Source organism: Anser brachyrhynchus, assembly GCF_964034855.1.
Source record: "Anser brachyrhynchus genome assembly, contig: SCAFFOLD_321, whole genome shotgun sequence".
Taxonomy (NCBI): domain Eukaryota; kingdom Metazoa; phylum Chordata; class Aves; order Anseriformes; family Anatidae; genus Anser; species Anser brachyrhynchus.
In genome coordinates, this window is record NW_027663727.1 from 47,268 (window position 1) to 73,127 (window position 25,860).

At 66.8% G+C, this 25,860-nt stretch overlaps 2 protein-coding genes across 2 annotated transcripts; one reads left to right on the forward strand and one right to left on the reverse strand.

Annotated features, from left to right (window-relative positions):
* Positions 1-895: 895 nt before the first annotated feature.
* On the forward strand, positions 896-21,759 carry DHX16 (DEAH-box helicase 16). Its single transcript, XM_080609056.1, has 20 exons — positions 896-1,151; positions 1,670-1,905; positions 3,448-3,601; positions 4,756-4,812; positions 4,914-5,168; positions 6,064-6,288; positions 7,700-7,888; positions 8,716-8,826; positions 9,264-9,379; positions 10,633-10,843; positions 11,338-11,436; positions 12,773-12,925; positions 13,349-13,489; positions 14,462-14,624; positions 15,278-15,396; positions 15,665-15,732; positions 17,278-17,440; positions 18,708-18,869; positions 20,713-20,886; positions 21,466-21,759. Exons 1-20 carry the CDS (start codon positions 903-905, stop codon positions 21,592-21,594), a joined length of 3,174 nt encoding a protein of 1,057 aa, XP_080465182.1. The 5' UTR covers positions 896-902; the 3' UTR covers positions 21,595-21,759.
* On the reverse strand, positions 21,755-25,556 carry LOC308186906 (uncharacterized protein C6orf136 homolog). Its single transcript, XM_080609058.1, is given in 7 exon segments — positions 21,755-21,985; positions 21,987-21,998; positions 22,098-22,167; positions 22,797-22,997; positions 23,131-23,219; positions 24,022-24,339; positions 25,337-25,556. Coding segments are annotated over 7 exon segments (954 nt in total). The 5' UTR covers positions 25,454-25,556; the 3' UTR covers positions 21,755-21,838.
* Between the last annotated feature and the right edge of the window lie 304 nt (positions 25,557-25,860).

Genomic DNA, 25,860 nt, shown 5'->3' on the forward strand with positions numbered 1-25,860 from the left:
AGTATTGGGTCAGCCGGAGGTGGCCCAGTTAGGAACTGGGCCAGGCCCGGTTTGTGACTGGGCCAACTGGGGCCAAAGCCAAGCAGTATTAATGGAGGGGGGGGGTAATGGGGGGGGGGGGGCTTGTGGGCGGGGCCTTTTTTTGTGTAGGCGGGGCCACGGAGGGAGGCGGGGCTTCCTGGTTATTTGGGGGGGGGCTGGGGGGGCTTCATTGATGCGGTTTGGGGGGGGGGGGAGAGGGGACGATGGGGGGGGGGAGCGAGGAAGAGGAGGGTGAGGGGGCACAAAATGGCCGGCGGGGGTAGGCCGCAGCCTGCGGCCTGGTCCTGTTGCTATGGAAACGAAGCCTGGGGCCTGGTGTTGTTGCCATGGAAACGAAGCCTGAGGCCTGGTGTTGTCACCGTGGAAACAAAGCCTGCGGCCTGGTCCTGTTGCTATGGAAACGAAGCCAGAGGCCTGGTGATGTTGCCATGGAAACGAAGCCTGCGGCCTGGTTCTGTTGCTATGGAAACCAAGCCCAAGGCCTGGTCCTGTTGCTATGGAGATGCAGCCTGCGGCCTAGTCCTGTTGCTATGGCAACAAAGCCATGGCATATCCCTGTCGCCATGGCAACGCAGCCTGCGGCATGGCCCTGTCGCCATAGCAACGCAGCCTGCGGTCCTGTACCCTGAAAAACGACAATAAAAAAGAGACGATGGTGGCCGTGACGAGTCGGGGGGTGACACGGCGGGGGTTGGGGTCGGTCTTTACGGTGCGGGGGGGGTCGGATTTACAGCGGTGGGGGCGGGCTCGGTTTTTACGGTGGAGCAGCTTTGCGCGCCTACACGAGGTATTACGGTAGCGGCGGAGAGCGCCGCGCATGCGCGCGGCGCCGCGAAAGGAGCGGGGGAGGGGGGGCGCGCATGCGCAGCCCGCGGCGGCCTCCCGTGATGGCGGCGGCGGGGGGCGGGCAGGCGGCGCTGGAGCGCTGGGTGTCCGGGGAGCTGCAGGAGCTGCTGGGGCTCAGCGGCCGCCACGTCCCCGCCTTCCTGGTGGCGCTGGCCCGGCGGAGCCGCAGCGCCGAGGAGCTGCTGGAGCGGCTGCGCGACACCGAGGCGCTGCGGGTGGAGGAGCCGCGCGTGCGGGCCTTCGCCAGGGAGCTCTGGGGGAAGGTGGGCGGGGCTTCCGGGGGGCGGGGCTTAAAGCGGGAGGGGGCTTCCGGTGGGCGGGGCCTCGGCGAGGGGGGGCGTGGTTTGGGAAGGAGGAAGCGGGGGCGGGGCTTGGGGGGGAGAGGAGGGAGGGGGGTGGGGGAGGGGCTTGGGTGGGCGGGGCTTGAGGGAGTGGGCGGGGCTTGAGGGAGTGGGCGGGGCTTGAGGGAGTGGGCGGGGCTTGCGGGGAGTGGGAGGGGCTATGGGGCTGGGGGCGGGGCTTATGGGGAGGTGGGCGTGGCCTGTAGGGTGGTGGGCGTGGCTTCACCCGAGGGGGGCGTGGCCTCTTTGAGAGTGGGCGGGGCTTGCGGGCCAGAGCAGCGCCGAGGCAGAGGGGGACAACCAATGCTGGGGGTGGTTATTGGGGGGGGGGGGCGTGGCCACGTTTAGGGGGCGTGGCCTCGCCCGGGGGGGCGTGGCCTCACCAAGGGGGCGTGGCCTCGCCCAGGGGCCGTTCCCTGACGCTTTTCCCCCCCCCCCAGGTCCCCCGGGAGCCCCCCCGGGAGCCCCCCGGCCGCGCGGCCGAGCGGGCGGCGCTGGAGCTGCAGCGGCGCAGCCAAGGCTACCGATTGGTGGAGAGCGACGAGGAGGCGGGGCCTGGCCCTGGCCCCGCCCCCGACATGGCCGCCGCCCGCCGCCGCCGCCGCCACCACCTCCGGCGCCGCCGCTCCGAGTCCCCCGAGGCCTCCAGCAGCCCCTCGCCCCCGCCGCCGGCCCCGTGAGTAGCCCCCGGTTTTTGGGGGGTCCCCCCGGTTATTGGGGTCCCCCCCCATTATTGGGGTCCCCCCGGTTATTGGGGTCTGACCCCCATTAATTGATGCCCACCCCCATTATTGGGGTCTGAGCCTATTAATTGGGGTCCTCCCCCCCCTTTATTGGGATCTGACCCCATTATTGGGGGTCCCCCCCTTGGTTTTGGGGTCCCCCCCCTGTTATTGGGGTCCCCCCGGTTATTGGGGTCTGACCCCCATTAATTGATGCCCACCCCCCTTATCGGGGTCTGACCCTATTAATTGGGGTCCTCCCCCCCCCCGTTATTGGGATCTGACCCCATTATTGGGGGTCCCCCCCTTGGTTTTGGGGTCCCCCCCCATTATTGGGGTCCCCCCGGTTATTGGGGTCTGACCCCCATTAATTGATGCCCACCCCCATTATTGGGGTCTGAGCCTATTAATTGGGGTCCTCCCCCCCCCCGTTATTGGGATCTGACCCCATTATTGGGGGTCCCCCCCTTGGTTTTGGGGTCCCCCCCTGTTATTGGGGTCCCCCCGGTTATTGGGGTCTGACCCCCATTAATTGATGCCCACCCCCGTTATTGGGGTCTGAGCCTATTAATTGGGGTCCTCCCCCCCCCCGTTATTGGGATCTGACCCCATTATTGGGGTCTCCCCATGGCTATCGGGGCCCCCCCCCATTAATTGGGCCCCTCTAGGTTATTGGGGTCTGACCCCATTAATTGGGGTCCCCCCCCCATTAATTAGACCCCCCCTGGTTATTGGGGTCCCCCCCAAGTTATTAAGGTCCCCCCAGTTATTGGGTCTGACCCCATTATTGGGGTCCCCCCCTTGTTTATGAGGGCTGATCTCATTAATTGGGGTCCCCCCCATTAATTGGGGCCCCTCCCAGGTTATTGGGGTCCCCCCAGTTATTGGGGTCTCCCCTGGTTATTGGGGTCCTTTCATGGTTATTGGGGTCCCCCATGGCTATTGGGGTCGCTCCAGTTATTGGGACCCCCCCCATTATCGGTTTTCCCCCAGGTTATTGGGGTCCCCCCCAGTTACTGGGGGCTCTTTGGGGTCCCCCTTCCAATGTCAAGTCCCCTTCCAGCCTTTTGGGGTCCCCTTAAACTCTTAGGGTCCCCTTAAACTTTTGGTGATCCCTTAAAGTTTTGGGGTCCCCCGTGAACTTTTAGGGTCTCCTTGAACTTTTGAGGTCCCCTTAAACTTTTGGGGTCCCCTTAAACTTTTGGGGTCCCCCTTAAACTTTTGGGGTCACCCTTGAACTTTTAGGATTCCCCTGAGCTTTTGGGGTCCCCTTAAACTTTTGGGGTCACCCTTGAACTTTTAGGATTCCCCTGAGCTTTTGGGGTCCCCTTAAACTTTTAGGCTCCCCTTTACCTTTTCGGCTCCTTTCCTCCCCACCTTTTAGGGTTTCTCACCCCGTCCAAAACTCACGGACGTCTCCCTCTCTTCCTAACCCTTTCGGGGTCCTCCCTTTGATCCGGGACCCTCCGAAACTTTTGGGGTCCCCCCTTTTACAGGGCTCCGGAACCCCCCAAGGAGCCGGAGGCGGAATGGGAAGCGTCGGAGCGCGAGCGCCTGCGGGACCTGGAGGAACGGGACGCCTTCGCCGAGCGCCTCCGCCGCCGCGACCGCGACCGCACCCGCCACGTCCTCGCCCGCCCCGACGCCAAGGTGCCCCCCCCGGGAGGGGTCCTTATGGGGTCGGGGGGGGCGTTTTGGGGTCCCCCGTGTGGGTTGTGGAGTCCCTGGGGTGGGTTTTGGTTCCTTTAGGGGGGGTTGGGGGAGTCGCGGGGGCGTCCCGATGAGCTTCTGGGGGTTTTCGGGGTGAGTTTTGGGGTCCTTGGGTGGCCTTTGGGGTCCTTGGGTGGCCTTTGGGGTCCTTGGGTGGGCTTTGGGGTCCTTGGGTGGGATTTGGGGTGTCCAGGGAGAGTTGGGGGGTCACTGGAGTGGGTTTGGGGTCCTTGGGTGGGATTTGGGGGTCACTGGAGTAGGTTTGGGGTCCTTGGGTGGGATTTGGGGCGTCTGGGGGGAGTTGGGGGGTCGTTGGAGTGGGTTTGGGGTCCTTGGGTGGGATTTAGGGGTCGCTGGTTGGGATCGGGGCTCCTGGATGGGATTCTGGGGCTCTTGGATGGGATTTTGGGGGGTCTCTGCTTGGGACTAGGGGTCCCGGATGGGATTTTGGGGGTCCTGTATAGGATTTTGGGGGTCTCTGCTTGGGACTGGGGGTCCTGGATGGGGTTTTGGGGGTCTCTGGATGGGATTTTGGAGCTCCTGGATGGGATTTTGGGGCTCCTGGATGGGATTTTGGGGCTTGCGGATGGGATTTGGGGGGTCTCTGGTTGGGATTAGGGCTCCTGGATGGCATCTGGGGGCTCCTGGATGGGATTTTGGGGCTCCTGGATGGGATTTTGGGGGTCCTGGATAGGATTTTGGGGGTCTCTGCTTGAGACTGGGACTCCTGGATGGGATTTGGGGGCTCCTGGATGGGTTTTGGGGTGTTTCTGGTTGACAATGGGGCTCCTGGATGGGATTTTGGGGCTTGTGGATGGGATTTTGGGGCTCCTGGATGGGATTTTGAGTGTCTGTGGTTGGAACTGGGTGTTTTTGGATGGGATTTTGGGGGTCTCTGGTTGGGACTGGGGGTTCTGGTTGGGATTTTAGGGTCTCTTCTTTGGATTGGGGGCTCTCACCCACCTCCCGCTTAAGATTTGGGGTCCCTGGGTGTGCGACCTGACGTTTTTTGGGTCTTATTAGGGTTTTTTTCTCTCCTTAACGAATTCCGTCCGCTTGATCCCTGTCTCCCTCCCTTTCCCTCCCCTCCCCAGGCTTACGAAGAAGCTCAGAAACGCCTCAAAGTCGCCGAAGAAGACCAAAAAACCATGGTGAGCCCCCGAAACTCCCCGTCGAGGGGACGTGTGTCCCCCCCCCCCTGCCCCCCCAGGAACCCTACCACCCCGCAAACCCCTTCCCCGCTCGTCCCCAGGTCCCCGAGCTGCGGAAGAAATCCCGCCGGGAATATTTGGCCAAGAGGGAGCGGGATAAACTCGAGGAGCTGGAGGCGGAGATCGCCGACGAGGAATATCTCTTCGGGGAGGAGACGCTGACGGGCGCCGAGCGGCGCGAGCTCGAGTACAAGCGGCGCGTGCGGGACCTGGCGCGCGAGTACAAGCGGGCGGGCGAGAAGGAGAAGCTGGAGAAGAGCAACCGCTACTACATGCCCGAGGAGACGCGGGGGAAGGTGGGAAGAAGGGGGTTTGGGGGGGTTTTGGGGGGTTTTGGGGGTTCTCAGCACGGAAAATCCATGGGGTGGGTGGGTTTTGGGGTGGTTTGGGGGCTCTCGGCACAGAAAATCCATGGGATGAGTGGTTATTGGGGTGGTTTGGGGGCTCTCGGCTCTGAAAATCCATGGGGTGAGTGGGTTTTGGGGTGGTTTGGGGGCTCTCAGCAACGAAAACCCAAGGGATATGTGGGTTTCAAGGTGGTTTGGGGGCTCTCGACATGGAAAATCCGTGGGATGAGTGGGTTTTGGGGTGGTTTGGGGGCTCACGGCATCAAAAATCCACAGGGTAAGTAGGTTTCAAAGTGGTTTGGGGGTTCTTGGCATAGAAAATCCGTGGGATTCGTATGTTTTGGGGTGGTTTGGGGTCTCTCGGTGCAGAAAATCCATGGGACGGGTGGGTTTTAGGGTGGTTTTGGGGCTCTTGGCGTAGAAAATCCGTGGCGCGAGTGGGTTTTGGGGTGGTTCGGGGGTTCTCAGCACGGAAAATCCATGGGGTGGGTGGGTTTTGGGGTGGTTTGGGGGCCCTTGGCATGAAAAATCCATGGGATGAGTGGGTTTGGGGTGGTTTGGGGGCTCTTGGCATGGAAAATCCATGGGATGAGTGGGTTTTGGGGTGGTTTGAGGGTTTCAGCACAGGAGATCCGTAGGATGACTGGGTTTTGGAGTGGTTTGGGGGCTCTTGGCGCAGAAAATCCATAGGATGCGTGAGTTTTGGGTCGCTTTCATGTCTTTCACCATAGCAAAACCCTGGAACACGCCTTTTCTGCGGCGTTTTCGCTGCTCTTCCACCCCCATCAAACCCCCAGCTGCGCCGATTTTGGGTCATTTTCTCACTTTTTACCCCTTCCCGTAGAAAATCCCGGAACGCGAGGAGCCGGGGACGGAAGAGGAGCGCTTGGCCCCGCGGGACGAGCAGCGGCGCTGGGAGGAGGAGCGCATGGGGGCGGCCGCCCTGCGGTTCGGGGCGCGCGACGCCGCCCGCCGCCAGCCCTCCCGCGACTACGACTTCGTGCTGGAGGAGGACGAGATGATCCAGTTCGTCAGTGCCGTGCAGATGCAGGGCACCGAGCCCGACAAGGTGGGCTTGGGGGGGGGGGTTGGGGTGATGGAGAGGGGATTTGGGGTGCTGGAGGGGGTCCCAGGGGCGCTGGGGGGCACCTGGGAGTGATGCAGGGGGGATTTGGGGTGCTGGAGGGGGTCCCAGGGGCGCTGGGGGACATCTGGGAGTGATGGAGGGGGGATTTGGGGTGCTGGAGGGGGTCCTAGGGGCACCTGGGAGTGATGGAGGAGGGTTTGGGGTGTAGAAGGGGGTCCTAGGGGCACCTGGGAGTGATGGAGGGGGGTTTGGGGTGTAGAAGGGGGTCCCAGAGATGCTACAAAGGGTTTAGAGGTGGTGTGGGCAGTAATAGGGGTGCTGGAGGGGGTCCCAGGGGTGCTGGGGGGGTACCTGGGAGGGATGGAGGGGGGATTTGGGGTGCTGGAGGGGGGTTTTGGGGGTGCTGGGGACCATAAATAGGGGATTTGGGGTGCTGGAGGGGATCTAGGGGTGGCCAAGAGGGGAATAGGGGTAGCGAAGAAGGGATTTGGGGTGGCCAAGAGGGGATTTGGGGTGGCCAAGAGGGGATTTGGGGTAGTAAAGAGGGGATTTGGGGTGGCCAAGAGGGGATTTGGGGTGGAAAAGAAGGGATTTAGGTGGCCGAGAGGGGATTTGGGGTGTCGGAGGAGAGTTTTGGGGATCCTGGATGCCATAAATAGGGGATTTGGGGTGCTGGAGGGGATCTACGGGTGGCGAAGCGGGGATTTGGGGTAGCAAAGAGGGAATTTGTGGTGGCCAAGAGGGGATTTGGGCTGGAAAAGAGGGGATTTGGGCTGGAAAAGAAGGGATTTGGGTTGGCCAAGAGGCGATTTGGGTTGGCCAAGAGGAGATTTGGGGTGGAAAAGAGGGGATTTAGGTGGCCAAGAGGGGATTTGGGGTGTTGGAGGAGAGTTTTGGGGATCCTGGATGCCATAAATAGGGGATTTGGGGTGCTGGAGGGGATCTACGGGTGGCGAAGCGGGGATTTGGGGTAGCCAAGAGGGAATTTGGGGTAGCCAAGAGTGGATTTGGGTTGGCCAAGAGGGGATTTGGGGTTGCCAAGAGGGGATTTGGGGTTGCCAAGAGGGGATTTGGGTTGGCCAGGAGGGGTTTGGGGTTGGCTAGGAGGGGTTTGGGGTTGGCCAAGAGTGGATTTGGGGTAGTAAAGAGGGAATTTGGGGTAGCAAAGAGGAAATTTGGGGTGGCTAAGAGGGGATTTGGGTTGGCCAAGAGGGGATTTGGGCTGGAAAAGAAGGGATTTAGGTGGCCAAGAGGGGATTTGGGCTGGAAAAGAAGGGATTTAGGTGGCCAAGAGGGGATTTGGGGTGGCAAAGGGTACAAAGGGGCTTCGGAGGTGACCCGGGGCGATGACGGGGAGGGGTCCACGGGGCCGTCGGTGACATCGGGGCCGCAGGAGGCGCCGGCGGCGGTGCCGGAGGCGGAGCGGCGTCGGCAGTCGGCGCAGGAGGTGCGCCGCAGCCTCCCCATCTTCCCCTACCGCGACGAGCTGGTGGCCGCCGTCGCCCGCCACCAGATCCTGGTCATCGAGGGCGAGACGGGCTCGGGGAAAACCACCCAGATCCCCCAGTACCTGCACGAGGAGGTGAGGGCGACGGGCTTGGGGGGGCGTCGGGGGGGTGATGGGGGGGAAATGAGGGGGTTTGGGGGCATCGGGGGCAATAGGGAGGAAATTAGAGGGGTAGATAAAGGGGTAGGGGGGTAAATTAGGGGATTTTGGGGCATTGGGGGCAACAGGGTGGAAGTTGGAGGGGTAGATAAAGGGGTTGGGGGGCACCGGGGGGCTGCTGGGGGGGGAAATGAGGGGGTTTGGGGGGCGTCGGGGGCAATAGGGAGGAAATCAGAGGGGTAGATAAAGGGGTTGGGGGGTGATGCGGGGGTAAATGAGGGGGTTTGGGGGCGTCGGGGGCAACAGGGAGGAAATTAGAGGGGTAGATAAAGGGGTTGGGGGGCACCGGGGGGGTGCTGGGGGGGGAAATGAGGGGGTTTGGGGGCGTTGGGGGCAATAGGGAGGAAATTAGAGGGGTAATTAAAGGGGTTGGGGGGCAGATGAGGGAGGTGGGGGGTAAATTAGGGGGTTTTGGGGCATTGGGAGCAATAGGGAGGAAATTAGAGGGGCAGATAAAGGGGTAGGGGGGTAAATAATGGGGTTTGGGGGCAATAGGGAGGAAATTAGAGGGGTAGATAAAGGGGGGGCAGATAAGGGAGGTGGGGGGCGAATAATGGGGCTGGGGTGGGGCAATAGGGCGCTGGGAGTTTATAGGGGACGCTGGGGGGATAGGGGAGCTGGGGGGCAAATAAGGGGGCATGGGGGGGCAATAGGAAGGAGCTGGGGGGGCGGTAGGGGGCAGGGGGACCCCCCCGAGCTGTCCCCAACCCCCCCCGGTCCCGGTGTGTCCCCCCCCCCCCCAGGGCTACACGCGGCAGGGGCTGAAGATCGGGATCACGCAGCCGCGGCGCGTGGCCGCCATGAGCGTGGCCGCCCGGGTCGCCGTCGAGATGGGCACCAAGCTGGGCAACGAGGTGAGGCGGGGGGGGGCGCCTGGGGACACTTGGGGACACTTGGGGACATCGTGGTGTGGGGGGGGGACACGGGGACACAGGGCGCCCCGAGGGGCGGCTTGGGTGGCCGGGGCGGGGGGGGATTTTGGGGTCGTGTCCCCGTCTAAAGGGACACGCGTCCCCCCACCTTAGGGACCCTGGGGACACGTGTCCCCCGTTTTGGGGACCCCCCAGGGGGACCTCGGGGACACGTTCTTGCCCTCGGGGACCTCGGGGACGTGCCCCCAATCCCGAAGACCCCAGGGCCGCGACCCGCTCCGGGGGGACCCGTCCCCTTTTTTAGGGTCCCCCGGGGAGCATTTGGGGACCCCGAACGACCGAAGGGACACCGTGGGGGACGCTGGGGGGGGGGGTGAGGGGACGTCGGGGACCCCCGGGTGACGCGTCCCCGTCCCCAGGTGGGGTACAGCATCCGCTTCGAGGACTGCACGTCGGAGCGGACGGTGCTCAAGTACATGACGGACGGGATGCTGCTGCGGGAGTTCCTCACCGAGCCCGACCTCGGCTCCTACAGGTGGCCTTGGGGACACCGGGGACACCGGGGGACATCGGGGGACATTGGGGGACGCGAGGGGACACCGGGGACGCTGGGGGGACTTAAGGGGGCGTCGGGGTTGATGTGGGTGTGGGGGTGTCGGGGGAGAGGCAGCAGGGTGGTGGCGGGGGGGACGTTGGGGGGTTGGTGGCACTTGGGTAGAAGGGGCTTTGGGGACACCGGGGACACCGGGGACGCGGGTTTGGGGACGTAAGGGCGCGCTGGCCTCGTCCTTCGTCTGATTGCTGTCCCCTCGCTGTCCCCTCTCGGCCTTGGTGCGGTCACCCTGTCCCCGTCATGTCCCCCCGTGTCCCCCAACATCCCTATGTCCCCCCGTGTCCCCATGTCCCCCTGTGTCCCCGTGTCCCCATACCCCCCATGTCCCCCAATGTCCTCTTGTCCCCCAATGTCCCCATGTCCCCCCGTGTCCCCCTGTATCCCTCCATGTCCCCGTACCTCCCCGTCCCCCCATGTCCCCGTGTCCCCATGTCCCCACATCCCCCTGTATCCCCCCGTGTCCCCATGTCACCCCGTGTCCCCCTATCCCCCCGTGTCCCTCCATGTCCCCCTGTGTCCCCGTGTCCCCGTACCCCCCTGTGTCCCCATGTCCCCCCGTGTCCCCGTGCCCCCCCGTGTCCCCGTGCCCCCCCGTGTCCCCGTGCCCCCCCGTGTCCCCGTATCCCCCCGTGTCCCCGTATCCCCCTATGTCCCCGTGTCCCCCTGTGTCCCCATGTCCCCATGTCTGTCCCTATGTCTATCCCCATCCCCGTGTCCCCCCGTATCCCCCTGTGTCCCCATGTCCCCCTGTGTCCCTGTGTCCCTGTACCCCCCGTGTCCCCCCCATGTCCCCGTGTCCCCCTGTCTCCCCGTATCCCCCCGTGTCCCTCCATGTCCCCCCGTGTCCCTCCATGTCCCCCCGTGTCCCTCCATGTCCCCCCGTGTCCCCGTGTCCCCCTATGTCCCTGTGTCCCCCTATGTCCCCGTGTCCCTGTATCCCCATGTCTGTCCCCATGTCTATCCCCATCCCCATCCCCGTGTCCTCCCATGTCCCCGTATCCCCCCGTGTCCCCATGTCCCCCTGTGTCCCCGTGTCCCCGTACCCCCCCGTGTCCCCCCATGTCCACGTGTCCCCATGTCCCCCTGTATCCCCCCGTGTCCCCCGTCCCCCCCATATCCCCCCATGTCCCCACGTCCCCCCGTGTCCCCGTGTCCCCCCGCGTCCCCCCCCGCAGCGTGATCATGGTGGACGAGGCGCACGAGCGCACGCTGCACACGGACGTGCTGTTCGGGCTGATCAAGGACATCGCGCGGTTCCGGCCGCAGCTGAAGGTGCTGGTGGCCTCGGCCACGCTGGACACGCAGCGCTTCTCCGCCTTCTTCGACCACGCGCCCGTCTTCCGCATCCCCGGGCGGCGCTTCCCCGTCGACATCTACTACACCAAGGTGGGGCGCGGGGGGGGATGCGGGGGGACGGGGGGACACGGGGACGTGGGGGGACCTGGGAACACTGGGGGACATGGGGACATTGGGGGACATGGGGACACGTGGACACTGGGGACACGAGGACATTATGGGACCCAGGGGGAGATGGGGACACTGGGGGGGATGGGGACATTGGGGACATTGGGGGACACAGGGGGATAAGGGGACATTGGGGGACATGAGGACATTGGGGGACGGGGGATGTGGGGACAAGGGGACCGGGAGGGGATATGGGGACACTGGGGGGACACTGGGGGGGACACGGGGGGACACGGGGACGCCAGGCGCCGTGGGGTCACCGCGGGGCCCAGAGAAGGCGTGGCGCTGAGGGACGGGGGGACGCCGGGGGACCTCAGGGAGGGGACAGAGGGACTCGGGGACACCGGGTGCTGATGTCCCCCCCTCCGTGTCCCCACCCCCGTGTCCCCCCCCCCCCCCCGTGTCCCCCCCCGCAGGCGCCCGAGGCCGACTACCTGGAGGCGTGCGTGGTGTCGGTGCTGCAGATCCACGTCACCCAGCCCCCCGGGGACATCCTCGTCTTCCTCACCGGCCAGGTGGGTGCCACCCCCGTGTCACCCCCCGTGACACCCCCCTGGGGGTCCCCTCCCCCCCCCCCGTCACCCCAGCCCCCCGGGGACGACCTCGGTGGCGTGGGGGGGGGGGGGGGGCGGCCGGTGTCACCCCCCTGCCGCCGCGCTGCGTCCGCGCCGTCCGTGTCGCCCTCGTGTCCCTGGTGTCACCTGGGTGCCGCCGGTGTCCCCAAGCGTCCCCGTGCCCCCGGCGTCCCTGATGTCCCCGAATGTCCCCTGGGTGTCCCCAGCGTCCCTGATGTCCCCGGGGTGTCCCCTGGGTGTCCCCATCACCACGGGTGTCCCCGGTCCTCCCTGTGTCCATGGTGTCCCCGTCCATCCAGGTGTCCCCATCCTCCTGGTGTCCCTGCTGTCCCCGAGTGTCCCCATGCCCCTGGTGTCCCCGATGTCCCCAGGGTGTCCCCATCAGTTCAGATGTCCCCATACCCCTGGTGTCCCCTGGGTGTCCCCATCCTCCTCGTGTCCATGGTGTCCCCATACGTCCAGGTGTCCCCGTGCCCCTGGTGTCCCTGATGTCTCCTAGGTGTCCCCATCACCGCGGTGCCCCTGTCCATCCAGGTGTCCCCATGCCCCCAATGTCCCCAAGTGTCCCCATGTCCCTGATGTCCCCATGCCCCTGGTGCCCCCCGTGTCCCTGATGTCCCCGAGTGTCCCCATGCCCCCGACATCCCTGAGTGTCCCCGGTGTCCCCGAGTGTCCCCATGCCCCCGACATCCCCGAGTGTCCCCGTGCCCCCGGTGTCCTTGATGTCCCCGTGCCCCTGGTGTTCCTGGTGCCCCCGATGTCCCCGTGCCCCTGGTGCCCCTGCTGTCCCCGAGTGTCCTCATGCCCCTGATGTCCCCGAGTGTCCCCATGTCCCCATGCCCCTGAGTGTCCCTATGCCCCCGGTGTCCCCGAGCGTCCCAGTGCCCCCGGTGTCCCTGATGTCCCCGAGTGTCCCTGTGCCCCCGCTGTCCCTGATGTCCCCGTGCCCCCGGTGTCCCTTATGTCCCTGTGCCCCTGGTGTCCCTGGTGTCCCCGATGTCCCCACGCCCCCTGTGTCCCCGATGTCCCCATGCCCCTGATGTCCCTGAGCATCCCTGTGCCCGTGATGTCCCTGACGTCCCCAAGCGCCCCCGATGTCCCTGAGTGTCCCCATGTCCCCGATGTCCCCATGCCCCCGGTGTCCCTGATGTCCCTGAGTGTCCCCGTGCCCCCGCTGTCCCCGAGCGTCCCCATGCCCCCGGTGCCCCTGCTGTCCCCGAGCGTCCCCGCGCCCCCCGCTGTCCCTGACGCCCCCCGGGGCTGTCCCCCGCGGCAGGAGGAGATCGAGGCGTGCGTGGAGCTGCTGCAGGAGCGCTGCCGCCGCCTGGGCTCCAAGCTGGCCGAGCTGCTGGTGCTGCCCATCTACGCCAACCTCCCCTCCGACATGCAGGCGCGCATCTTCGAGCCCACCCCGCCCGGCGCCCGCAAGGTGCGCGCCGCCCCTTTAAGAGGGGGGGCGGGGCCTCGGGAAGGGGTGGGGCCTCGGGAGGGGGCGGGGCCTGGGAGGGGGCGGGGCCTGGGAGGGCTGGGTAGGAGGGGGTGGAGCCTAACGGGGTGGGGTGCGAGGGGGCGGGGTCTAATGGGGTGGGGTCCGATGGGGGTGGAGCCTAATAGGGTGGAGATCGGAGGGGGTGGAGCCTAATAGGGTGGGGTCCAAGGGGGTGGAGCCTAATAGGGTGTGCCCAAGGGGTGGAGTCGATGGAGGTGGGGCTTAAGAGGGCGGGGCACGGGGGTGGGGCTCCCGGGGTAGGTCTGGGTGGGCTCAAGGGGGCGGGGCTTAGCAGGGCGTGCCCCGGGCGGGGCGGAAGGGGGTGGGGGCGGGGGACGTGTCCCACGAGGTCCCCGCCCCCAGGTGGTGGTGGCCACCAACATCGCGGAGACGTCGGTGACCATCGACGGCATCGTCTACGTGCTGGACCCCGGCTTCTGCAAGCAGAAGAGCTACAGCGCCCGCACCGGCATGGAGTCCCTCGTCGTCACCCCCTGCTCCCGGGTACGGCCCCGTGGCCCCACGGACCTCGTCCTCGTGTCCCCATGGCCCCCGTCCCCGCGTCCCCATGGACCCCGTCCCCGCGTCCCCATGGACCTCGTCCCCGTGTCCCCATGGACCCCATCCCCCTGTGCCCATAGCCCCATCCCCATTTCCCTATGGCCTTCGTCCTCGTGTCCCCACGGACCCCGTCCCCGTGTCCCCACGGTCCCCGTGTCCCCACGGACCCCGTCCCCATGTCCCCATGGACCCCGTCCCTTTGTCCCCATGGACCCCGTCCCCATTTCCCCATGGTCCCCGTCCCCGTTTCCCCATGGACCTCATCCTTGTGTCCCCATGGACCCCGTCCCCGTGTCCCCATGGTCCCCGTCCCGTTGTCCCCGTGTCCCAGAGCCATACGGCACCGTGTCACCGTGTCACTTGGTGCCCAGGTCCTCCTGTCCCCAAATCCCTTGGTGTCCAGGTCCCCCTGTCCCTTGGTCCCAATGTCCCCAGGTCCTTATATCCTCGTGTCCCCACATCCCCTTGGTCCCCACGTCCCCAGTGTCCTCGTATCTCTTAGTCCCCATGTCCCCACATCCTTTGGTCCCCGTGTCCCCACTTTCCTTGGTCCCCGTGTCCCCATGTCCTTGCATCCCTGTGTCCCCATGTCCCCAGGTCCCTGTGTCCCCAGGTCCCTGTGTCCCCACGTCCCCACATTCCGTGGTCCCCATGTCCCCACATCCCTTGGTCCCCACGTCCCCACGTCCCCAATGTCCCCACATCCTAGTCCCCATGTCCCCACGTCCTTATATCCCCACGTCCCCACACCCCGTAGACCCTATATCCTTACATCCCCGTGTCCCCTGCCCCTATTGTCCCCTGTCCCCTGGTGTCCCCTGTCCCCTGGTGTCCCCACGTCCCTCCCCATGTCCCCATGTCCCTCCCCGTGTCCCCACGTCCCCCGTGGGTGACGCCAGGTGCCGGTGCCCGCAGGCCTCGGCGAACCAGCGGGCGGGCCGGGCGGGCCGGGTGGCCCCGGGGAAATGTTTCCGCCTCTACACGGCCTGGGCCTTCCAGCATGAGCTGGAGGAGACGCCGGTGCCCGAAATCCAGCGCGCCGACCTGGGCGCCCTCGTCCTGCTGCTCAAGAGCCTCGGTGAGACCCGGGGAGGGGGGTGGGTCGGGGGGCCGGGGACCCAGAGGGACGTCCTTGGGGGGAGTTTGGGGCATCTTGGGGGGCTTTGGGGCATCTCAGGGGGCTTTAGGGCATCCTAGAGGCCATCAGGGTGTCTCAGGAGGCATCTCGGGGGGCTTTGGGGTATCCTAAGGGCCATTAAGGTGTCTTAGGAGGCATCTCGGGGGACTTTGGGGTATCTCAGGGGGCTTTGGGGTATCCTAAGGGCCATCAGGGTATCTCAGGTGGCATCTCAGGGGGCTTTTGGGCATCTCAGGGGGCTTTAGGGTATCCTAAGGGCCATTAGGGTGTCTCAGGAGGCATCTCGGGGGGCTTTGGGGCACCTCAGGGGGCTTTGGGGCATCTCAGGGGGGCTTTGGGGCATCCTAGAGGCCATCAGGGTGTCTCAGGATGCATCTCAGAGGGCTTTGGGCATCTCAGGGGGCTTTGGGGCATCTCAGGGGGCTTTGGGGCATCTCAGGAGGCATCTCGGGGGGCGTTCGGGACATCTTGGGCACTTTTAGGGCACATTTGGGGACAGGATGGACCTCGGGGCAGGGCCTGAGGAACATGGGGGACGTTTTGGGGTGGGGACATCCCCCCGGGGTGGCGGCGGGTGACGTCCCCGTCCCCAGGCATCAACGACCTGATCCACTTCGACTTCCTGGACCCGCCGCCCCACGAGACGCTGGTGCTGGCGCTGGAGCAGCTCTACGCCCTGGGCGCCCTCAACCACCTGGGCGAGCTCACCACGGTACTGGGAGCACTGGGAGGGACTGGGAGGGACTGGGGGGCATTGGGGGGGACTGGGGTGGTGGCGCTGGACCCTGTGGGTGGGGTCGCGTTGGTACTGGGAGCACTGGGAGGGAGTGGGGTGGTGGTGTTGGATCCTGTGGGTGAGCTCACCATGGTACCGGGAGCACTGGGAGGAACTGGGGGCGCCGGGGCAGGGTTACTGGGAGCACTGGGGCGGGGTTACTGGGAGCACTGGTCCCCTGACGGTGTCCCCGCGCTGTCCCCAGCTGGGCCGGCGCATGGCGGAGCTGCCCGTGGAGCCCATGCTGGCCAAGATGATCCTGGCCTCGGAGCAGTGAGTGTCCCCTGGTGTCCCCTGGTGTCCCCTGGGTGTCCCCTGGGTGTCCCCTGGTGTCCCCTGGGTGTCCCCCGGGTGTCCCCTGGGTGTCCCGGTGCCCCGATGTCACCCCTGGCCCCACCGTGGGTGTCCCCAACCCCTCGGTGTCCCCGTCCCCTCGGTGACGTCCTCATCCCCTCAATGACGTCCCCTCGGTGTCCCCATCCCCGTGGTGACATCCCCTCGGTGACATCCCCATCCCGTACTGTCCCCATGGGTGCCCCGGGGCCATCCCTAGGGTGCCACAGTGCCGTCCCCACGCCACGGGGTGCCCCGGGACTGTCCCCGAGGTGCCCCGGGGCTGTCCCCAAGGTGCCATGGTGCCGTCCCCACACCATGGGGTGCCCCAGGAATGTCCCCAAGGTGCCACGGTGCCATCCCCGCACCATGGGGTGCCCCGGGGCTGTCCCCAAGGTGCCCTGGTGCCATCCCCACACCACGGGGTGCCCCAGGGCTGTCCCCAAGGTGCCCTGGGACTGTCCCCGAGGTGCCCCAGGGTTGTCCCCAAGGTGCCCCGGTGCCATCCCCGCACCATGGGGTGCCCCAGGGCTGTCCCCGAGGTGCCCTGGGGATGTCCCCAAGGTGCCCCAGGGCTGTCCCCAAGGTGCCATGGTGACATCCCCACACCACGGGGTGCCCCGGGACTGTCCCCAAGGTGCCCCAGGACTGTCCCCAAGGTGCCACAGTGCCATCCCCACACCATGGGGTGCCCCGGGTCTGTCCCCAAGGTGCCCCGGGGCTGTCCCCAAGGTGCCACGGTGCCATCCCCATGCCATGGGGTGCCCCAGGGCTGTCCCCAAGGTGCCATGGTGCCGTCCCCACACCATGGGGTGCCCCAGGAATGTCCCCAAGGTGCCACGGTGCCATCCCCGCACCATGGGGTGCCCCGGGCCTGTCCCCAAGGTGCCCCGGGGCTGTCCCCAAGGTGCCCCGCTGCCGTCCCCACACCACGGGGCTGTCCTTAGGGTGCCCCGGTGCCATCGCCACACCACGGGGTGCACAGGGGCTGTCCCCAAGGTGCCCCGGGGGGTGTCCCCAAGGTGCCCTGGTGCCGTCCCCGTGCTATGGGATGCCCCAGGGCTGTCCCCACACCACAGGGTGCCCCAGGACTGTCCCCAAGGTGCCCCAGGACTGTCCCCAAGGTGCCCCGGTGCCATCCCCACACCATGGGGTGCCCCAGGGCTGTCCCCAAGGTGCCCTAGAGCCGTCTCCAGGGTGCCCCGGGACTGTCCCCAAGGTGCCCTGGGACTGTCCCCGAGGTGCCCCGGGGCTGTCCCCAAGGTGCCCCAGGACTGTCCCCAAGGTGCCACGGTGCCGTCCCCGCACCACGGGGTGCCCCGGGGCTGTCCCCAAGGTGCCATGGTGCCATCCCCACGCCATGGGGTGCACCAGGACTGTCCCCAAGGTGCCCTGGGACTGTCCCCAAGGTGCCCAAGTGCCGTCCCCGTGCCACGGGATGCCCCGGGCCTGTCCCCAAGGCGCCCTGCTGCCGTCCCCGCGCAGGTACGGGTGCACGGAGGAGGTGCTGACGGTGGCGGCCATGCTGTCGGTGAACAACGCCGTCTTCTACCGGCCCAAGGACAAGGTGCTGCACGCCGACAGCGCCCGCGTCGGCTTCCACGTGCCCGGCGGGGACCACCTCGTGCTGCTCAACGTCTACAACCAGGCACGGCGGGGCTGGGGGGGGTTTGGGGACACTTTGGGGACACGTTGGGGACACTTGGGGACACTGTGGGGATACTTTGGGGGACACTGGAGGTGCTTGGGGGATGTTTGGGGACACTTTGGGGTTGCTTGGGGACACTTTGGGAATGCTATGGGATGCTTTGGGGACGCTGGAGATGCTTTGGGGACACTGGAGATGCTTTGAGGACACTTGGGGACACTTTGGGGACACGTTGGGGACGTTCTCGGGATGTTTGGGGATATTTTGGGGGACACTGGAGGTGCTTGGGGGATGTTTGGGGACACTTTGGGGTTGCTTGGGGACACTGGGGATGCTTTGGGGACACTGGAGGTGCTTTGAGGACACTTGGGGACACTTTGGGGACACTTGGGGACACTTTGGGGACGGTTGGGGACACCTTGGGGACACACGTGGGGGGATGGGCTGTCGTGGGGACGGGTGTTTGGGGTGGCCTGGGGGATCCAGGTCCAGGTCCTGACCTGTCCCATCTTTGTCCCCTCCTGTGTCCCCGTGTCCCATGTCCCCATCTCCTTGTCCCTGTCCCCATCTCCTTCGCGTCCCCATGTCCCTATCTCCTTGTCCCCATGTCCCCTGCTGTCCCCATGCTCCTCTCCCTGTCCCCATGTCCCCGTGTCTCCATGTCCCTGTGTCCCTCTCCCTGTCCCCTTGTCCCCATGTCCCCATGTCCCTTATTGTCCCCGTGTCCCTCTCCCTGTCCCCGTGTCCCTCTCCCTGTCCCCATGTCCCCATGTCCCTTATTGTCCCTGTGTCCCCATGTCCCCGTGTCCCTTATTGTCCCCATGTCCCTCTCCCTGTCCCCGTGTCCCTTATTGTCCCCGTGTCCCTCTCCCTGTCCCCGTGTCCCTTATTGTCCCCGTGTCCCTCTCCCTGTCCCCATGTCCCCGTGTCCCCTATCGTCCCCATGTCCCTCTCCCTGTCCCCATGTCCCCGTGTCCCTTATTGTCCCAATGTCCCCGTGTCCCTTATTGTCCCCGTGTCCCCATGTCCTTTATTGTCCCCGTGTCCCTCTCCCTGTCCCCGTGTCCCTTATTGTCCCCGTGTCCCTCTCCCTGTCCCCATGTCCCCATGTCCCCTATTGTCCCCATGTCCCTCTCCCTGTCCCCGTGTCTCCGTGTCCCCGTGTCCCTCTCCCTGTCCCCATGTCCCTGTGTCCCCTGCTGTCCCCATGTCCCCATGTCCCACTCCCTGTCCCCGTGTCCCTCTCCGTGTCCCCGTGTCCCCGCAGTGGGTGGCGAGCGGGCACTCGGTGCAGTGGTGCTACGAGCACTTCGTGCAGGCGCGGTCGCTGCGGCGGGCACGGGACGTGCGGGAGCAGCTGGAGGGGCTGATGGAGCGCGTCGAGATCGCCCCCTCCTCCTGCGCCGGAGACCTCGTCCCCGTCCGCAAGGTGCCCCCCCAACCCTCCCCCCCCAAAAAACCCGGGGACCCCCCCCCAAAAAAAAACAACAGGCAGGGACCCCAAAAACCCCATCCAGGGATCCCAAAACCCCACCGAGGGACCCCAAAAACCCACCCAGGGACCCCAAAAAACTCATTGAAGGACCCCCCCCCAAAAAAAACCACCCAGGGACCCCAAAAACCCCATCGAGGGACCCCAAAAACCCCACCCAGGGACCCCGAAACCCCACCCAGGGACCCCAAAAACCCCATCAAGGGACCCCAAAACCCCACCCTGGGACTCCAAAGACCCCCACCCAGGGACCCCCAAAAAACCCACCCAGAGACCCCAAAACCCACTGAGGGACCCCAAAAACCCAGCAGGGGACTCCAAAAAAACCTACTCAGGGACCCCCCCAAAACCCCACCCAGGGACTCCAAAGACCACACCCAGGGACCCCAAAAACCCACCCAGGGACCCCAAAAAACCCACCCAAAGACCCCAAAACCCTACCCAGGGACGCCAAAAACCCCACCCAGGGACCCCAAAAACCCCACCACCCAGGGACCCCCGGGTCTCCCCAGGACCCTTTGGGAGCCCCCCTCCAGGACCCCGAATTCCCCTTGGAGTTTTTTAGGGCCCACATTTCCCCCTTCGGGGTCCCATTTCCCCTCCTGGGACCCTCTGAGATCCCCCCAGGAACCCCCTCATTTCCCCTCCAGGGACACTCTTGGGCCCCTATTTCCCCTCCAGGGACCCTTTGGGGCCCCTGTTTCCCCCCTCCTGGGTCCCTCAGGACCCCCCTTTCCCCCCTCGGGACCCCCATTTCCCCCCTCCTGGGTCCCCCCAGGACCCCATTTCCCCCTTTGGGAACCTCATTTCCCCCCAAACGCCCCCATTTCCCCCCTCAGGACCCCTATTTTCCCCCATAGGACCCCATTTCCCCACTCGGGACCTCCATTTCCCCCTTGGAACCCCCATTTCCCCCCCAAGGACCCCATTTCCCCCGCCAAGGACCCCCATTCCCCCTCCCCAGGACGCCCATTTCTCCCCTCGGGACCCCAATTTCCGCCCTCCTGGCTCCCCCGGGACCCCCATTTCCCCCTTTGGGAACCTCATTTCCCCCCAAATGCCCCCATTTCCCCCCTCAGGACCCCTATTTCTCCCCCTAGGACCCCACTTTTAGCCCCAAGACCCCATTTTCCCCCTCGGGACCCATATTTCCCCCCTCCTGGCTCCCCCAGGACCCCCATTTCCCCCCTTGGGACCCCCGTTACCCTACTCCTTGGTCCCCCATGACCCCATTTCCCCCCTTGGGACCCCCATTTCTCCCCTCTCGGGTCCCCCAGGACCCCATTTCCCCCCCAGGACCCCCATTTCCCTCCCCAGGACCCCATTTCCCCCTCCATGACCCCATTTCTCCCCTTGGGACCCCCGTTTCCCCCGTCCTGGGTCCCCCCCCAGGACCCCCATTTCCCCCTCCTGGGTCCCCCAGGACCCCCATTTCCCCTCCCCAGGGCGCCCATTTCCCCCCTCGGGACCCCATTTCCCCCCTCAGGACCCCTATTTCCCCCCTCCTGGCTCCCCCAGGACCCCCATTTCCCCCCCGGGACCCCATTTTCCCCCCCAAGACCCCATTTCCTCCCTCCTGGCTCCCCCAGGACCCCATTTCCCCCCCCAGGACCCCCATTTCCCCTCCCCAGGACCCCCATTTCCCCCCCGGGACCCCATTTTCCCCCCCGGGACCCCATTTCCTCCCTCCTGGCTCCCCCAGGACCCCCATTTCCCCCCTCGGGACCCCCCCCATTCCCCCCCCCGTAACGCCCCCCCCTCATTTCCCCCCCCTCCCCAGGCCATCACCGCCGGCTTCTTCTACCACACGGCGCGGCTGACGCGGGGCGGCTACCGGACGGTGAAGCACCAGCAGACGGTGTTCGTGCACCCCAACAGCTCCCTCTTCGAGGAGCAGCCCCGCTGGGTGCTCTACCACGAGCTCGTCTTCACCACCAAGGAGTTCATGCGGCAGGTGGGGGCCGCGGGGACAAAAAGGGGACGGGGCTGGGGACACCGCGGTGGGCTGAGGGGTGCGGTTACGGGGATAACCGCACGGGTACGGGGATAACCGCACGGGTACGGGGATAACCATATGGTTATGGGGACGAGGAGGGTGGTGGGATGGGGATGGGGTGGCATTTTGGGGTTTTAGGGACATGGGGACAAAAGGGGATGGGGCTGGGGACATCGTGGTGGGCTGAGGGGTGCGGTTACGGGGATAACCGCACGGGTATGGGGATAACGGCACAGGTACGGGGATAACATGGTTATGGGGACGAGGAGGGCGGTGGGACGGGGACGGGGTGGCACTGTGGGGTTTTAGGGACATGGGGACATAAAGGAGACAAGGCTGGGGACACCGCGGTGGGCTGAGGGGTGCGGTTACGGGGATAACGGCATGGCCACGGGGATAACCGCATGGGTACAGGGACGAGGAGGGCGGTGGGATGGGGACGGGGGTGGCACTTTGGGGTTTTAGGGACCCGGGGCAGCACCGGGGACCCCCCGGTGACCCTGCCTGTCCCCCTCCCGTCCTCGTCCCTGTCCCCAGGTGATCGAGATCGACAGCGCCTGGCTGCTGGAGGTGGCCCCGCACTACTACCAGGCCAAGGAGCTGGAGGACGCCGGCGCCCGCAAGATGCCCAAAAAAGTGGGCAAGAGCCGGGAGGAGCTGGGCTGAGCCCCGGGGGGGCGCGGGGAGGGGACGCGGGGACGTCCCTGGGGGCTTTGAGGACACGGGGTGGGGCGCGGGGACGTCCCGGGGGACCCCCGAGTGTCCCGAACGCAGCTTTGGGTGACAAAAAGGCTCTTGGGGTCGCCTCCGCAGCGCCCCTCGGGGAAACGATCCCATAGATTTCTTTTTTATTCTGTACATTAAGTTATGGGGGGGGGGGAGTCCCGGGGGGGGGGAAAGGGGGGCGGTTTCATGCAGCCCCCGGGGGTCCCGGGGGTCCCGGGGGCTTGAGGGCGAGGCGCAGCGCCGGCCCCGTCCCCGGTTCGGCCAGCCCCGCCGCCGCCGCCACCGCCGCCGCCGCCACCAGCAGCTTCTTGGCCTCGGACACGGCCGGGGGGGGCCGGCATCAGCTGGGGGGGGGGGTCAAAAAAAAAAAAAGGGGGGGGTTTGGGAGGGGCAGGAGGGGCCCGGCGATGTCCCCTCGTGTCCCCTGGGGTCCCCTCCCTTACCTTGTCCACGTGGTGGCAGCGGATGAGGCCGTGGGAGTCGAGGAAGAAGGTGGAGAAGGCGTCGTAGGACCTGGGGGGGGGGGACACGGGGACGATGCGGGGACACGGGGGGGACGTGGGGACGTTGAGGGGGACGTTGGGGACATGGGGACGTTGGGGACAGGGGGCTGGGATCCCACCCTGGGGAGTGACAGGGATTTGGGGACGCGGGGCTGGGAGCCCGACGTGGGGAGCGGTGGGGACGGGGAGGGGGGGCGTGTGGGGACAATGGGGTGTGGGGACAATGGGGTTTGGGGACAATGGGGTGTGGGGACAAGATTTGGGGACAGGGGGGCAGGGAGCTGCAGGACAAGGGGGGACAGGGGTGAGGGGACCTCGGTGGCAGAGGGGACACAGGGGCGGAGAGGGGACATGGGGGGAGCGGGGCCGCGGTCCCGGGGCTGTCGGGTCTGCGGTGGCGGCGGGGACGCGGTGACAACGGGGACGCGGTGACAACGGCCGAGGGGACACGGCGCTAAACCCCCCCACCCCCCTGAGGGCTGCGGCGACGACCGAGGGTGCCGGGAGGGGACGAAAGGGGGGCGAAAGGGGACAAACGGGGACGAGAGGGGCCAAAAGGGGAGGAGAGGGGGCCAAAAGGGGACGAGAGGGGGCCAAAAGGGGACAATGGGGGACAAGAGGGGACAGCGGGGTGCTGACCGCAGCAGCTCGCGCTTGTCGCGGCGGTAGAAGCGCAGCAGGCAGAGGTGGAAGGGCAGCCCCGTGAGGCGCCAGCGGGCGCGGATGCTCCAGTCCTCGGGGTGCTGGGTGAGGGCCAGCACCTCCAGGCGCAGGCTGGCGAAGTAGCCCCAGGCGGCGGCGCGGCAAAGGGCCACGGCCACCTGGTACATGGCCCGGCCCCTGCAGGGACACGGGGACGCGGGGACGTCACCTCGCTTCCCCGGGGGGGGGGTCAGCGGGCCCCCGCGGAGATGGGGTTTGGGGGGTTTTGGGGGGTTTCGGGGGGTTTTGGGGGGGTTTGGGGGGTCCTCACCGCGTGCGGAGGCGCAGGGGGCGGTTGACGAATTCGACGTCCGGGGAGTAGAGGGCGTAGTCGGGGATCTTGAGGAAGAAGTTGGGGAGCTGGGGGGGGGGACGGGAAAAGAGGGGACGGGGACAGGAAAAGGGGAGGGGGACAGGAAAAGGGGACGGGGACAGGAAAAGGGGACGGGGACAGGAAAAGGGGACGGGGACAGGAAAAGGGGACGGGGACAGGAAATGGGGACGGGGACAGGAAATGGGGACGGGGACAGGAAATGGGGACGGGGACAGGAAATGGGGACGGGGACAGGAAAAGGGGACAGGAAAAGGGGACGGGGACAGGAAAAGGGGAGGGGGACAGGAAATGGGGAGGGGGACAGGAAAAGGGGACGGGGACAGGAAAAGGGGACGGGGACAGAAAAAGGGGATGGGGACAGAGCCCCGAGGCCACCCTGGTGTCATCGACGGGACAAGCGCCCAAGGGCCGGACCCCAAACCCCGTCACTGCCGTCCCCGTGCGGCCCCAACCCAAACCCCAAACCGGCCCTAAAAGCTCTGGGGATTCCCCCCAGCCTTGTCACCCACCTCGCTGGACCCCAAAACCCCACCCCACCCCCTTTATGGGGGCACTCAGGACCCCAAACCCACCCCAAAACCACCCCGCCCCCTTTATGGGGACACCCAGGACCCCAAAACCACCCCAAAACCACCCCAGAACCACCCCGCCCCCTTTATGGGTACACCCAGCACCCCAAACCCACTCCAAACCCACCCCAAAACCACCCTGCCCCCTTTATGCCCCCCCCAGCGCCCAGGACCGGACCCCCCCAAACCCCACAACCGCGGGGGGGGGGGGTTGGACGACTTTCGGGGCGCCTTTTGGGGTCGCCTGCTGAGCTTTTACCTCGTGCCGCAGCTTCTGGTGCATGAGGGCCAGGTGCTGCTCCATGCCGGGCGGGGGGGGCCGGGGGGGGCCGCCGGGGGCGAGGCGCGGGTTCGGGGGGGCTCGAAGCAGGAGGACGGCGGCGGCGTCGAGGACGGTTCCCTCCGGTGGGATCGGGATCGGGGTCCGGGTTTCGGGGAGCCGGGGGGCGGCGGGGGAACGGGCGGGGGGAGCCCGGGGGGGAGCCCGGGGGTGCAGCGGAGGAGGCGGCGGCAGCGGCGGCGGCGGAGGGGGAAGGAGCGGGAGCAGCGAGCAGTGGCCTCGGCCCGGCTGAGGGTCCTGCGGGACGCGGGGTGTGGGGCGGCCCCGTAGCGGGGTGGGGGGCGGCCCCACAGAAGGTTTGGGGTTGCTCTATAGGAGGGTGGGGGGCTGCCCCATAGGAGGGTGGGGGGATGCACCATGGGGGTGTGGGGTGGCCCCATAGGGGTGTGGGACTGCACCATGGGGGTATGGGGTTGCCCTAAAGTGGGATGTGGGGCTGCCGTATAGCAGGGTGGGGATACGCCATAGGGGTGGGGGGCTGCCCTATAGTGGGGTGGGGGGATGCACCATGGGGGTGTGGGGCTGCCCTATAGCACGTTGTGGGGCTGCCCTATAGCAGGGTGTGGGGGGCTGCCCCATAGCAAGGTGGGGATACGCCATGGGGGTGGGGGGCTGCCCCATAGCAGGGTGTGGGGCCGCACCGTGGAGGTGTGGGGCTGCCCCATGGCAGGGGGGGGTATGGGGCTGCCCTATAGCAGGGTGTGGGGCTGCACCATGGGGGTGTGGGGCTGCCCCATAGCAGGGGGGGATATGGGGCTGCCCTATAGGAGGGTGTGGGGCTGCCCTATAGCACGGTGTGGGGCTGCCCTATAGGAGGGTGGGGGGCGGCCCTATAGCGGGGTGTGGGGTGGCCCTATAGGAGGGTGTGGGGCTGCCCCATAGCAGGGGGGGGCTGACCCACAGGGGGCTGGGGCTGCCCCACAGGGGGCTGGGGCTGCCCTATGGGGTCCAGAACCGCCCCACAGGGCCCCCAGCCGGACCCCTCCTCGCGCTCAGCCCCGCCCCCTCATTTCCATAGCCCCGCCCCATTCCCCGCCTCATTTGCATAACCCCGCCCCCACACCCCATACACACCGCCCCACAGCCCCTCCCCTCCCCGACCCCCCTATTTGCATAACCCCTCCCACACCCCACCGCATTTACATAACCACGCCCACCCCCACGCTCCATTTGCATAGCCCCGCCCCCCGCCCCCCCACCATTTCCGCCGCCCCGCCCCCTCCACCGCCCTCACCTGCGGCCTGGCCCGGTAACGGCGGCGCTGGGGGCCCGGCCCGGCCCAGGAGGCGGCGGCCCCGGGCCAGGCGGGCAGGAGGCGGAGGCCGGCGGCGGCGGGGCCGTGCCGGAACATGGCGGAACCGCCCCGCTGCCCCCTCGCCTCTCCTCAGCCAGCCGGCGAGCGGCCTGCGCATGCGCGGCGCCGCCGGGCCCGGCGCGCATGCGCCGCCGGTGGGGCGGGGGGGGCGGCGCGCACCGCGCAGGCGCGGCGAAAGCGGCGGGAGGCTCCGGAAGGTGACCGGGAGGGGAGGGTGGGGGCGCATGCGCGGTGGGAGGGAGGCGGGGGGAGGGAGGGGGGGAGGCGCGCATGCGCGGTGGGGCTCATTCATTCGCTTCGCGAGAGGCGGCCAATGGGAGCGGAGGGGGGCGGGGCTTGGCTGATTGGCAGCGCCCCGTGGGCGTGGCCCCGCAGCACCCCGCGGCGCGTATTGGAGGGGGGCGTGGTTAAAGGGGCGTGGCGCTTCGAGGCCACGCCCCCTC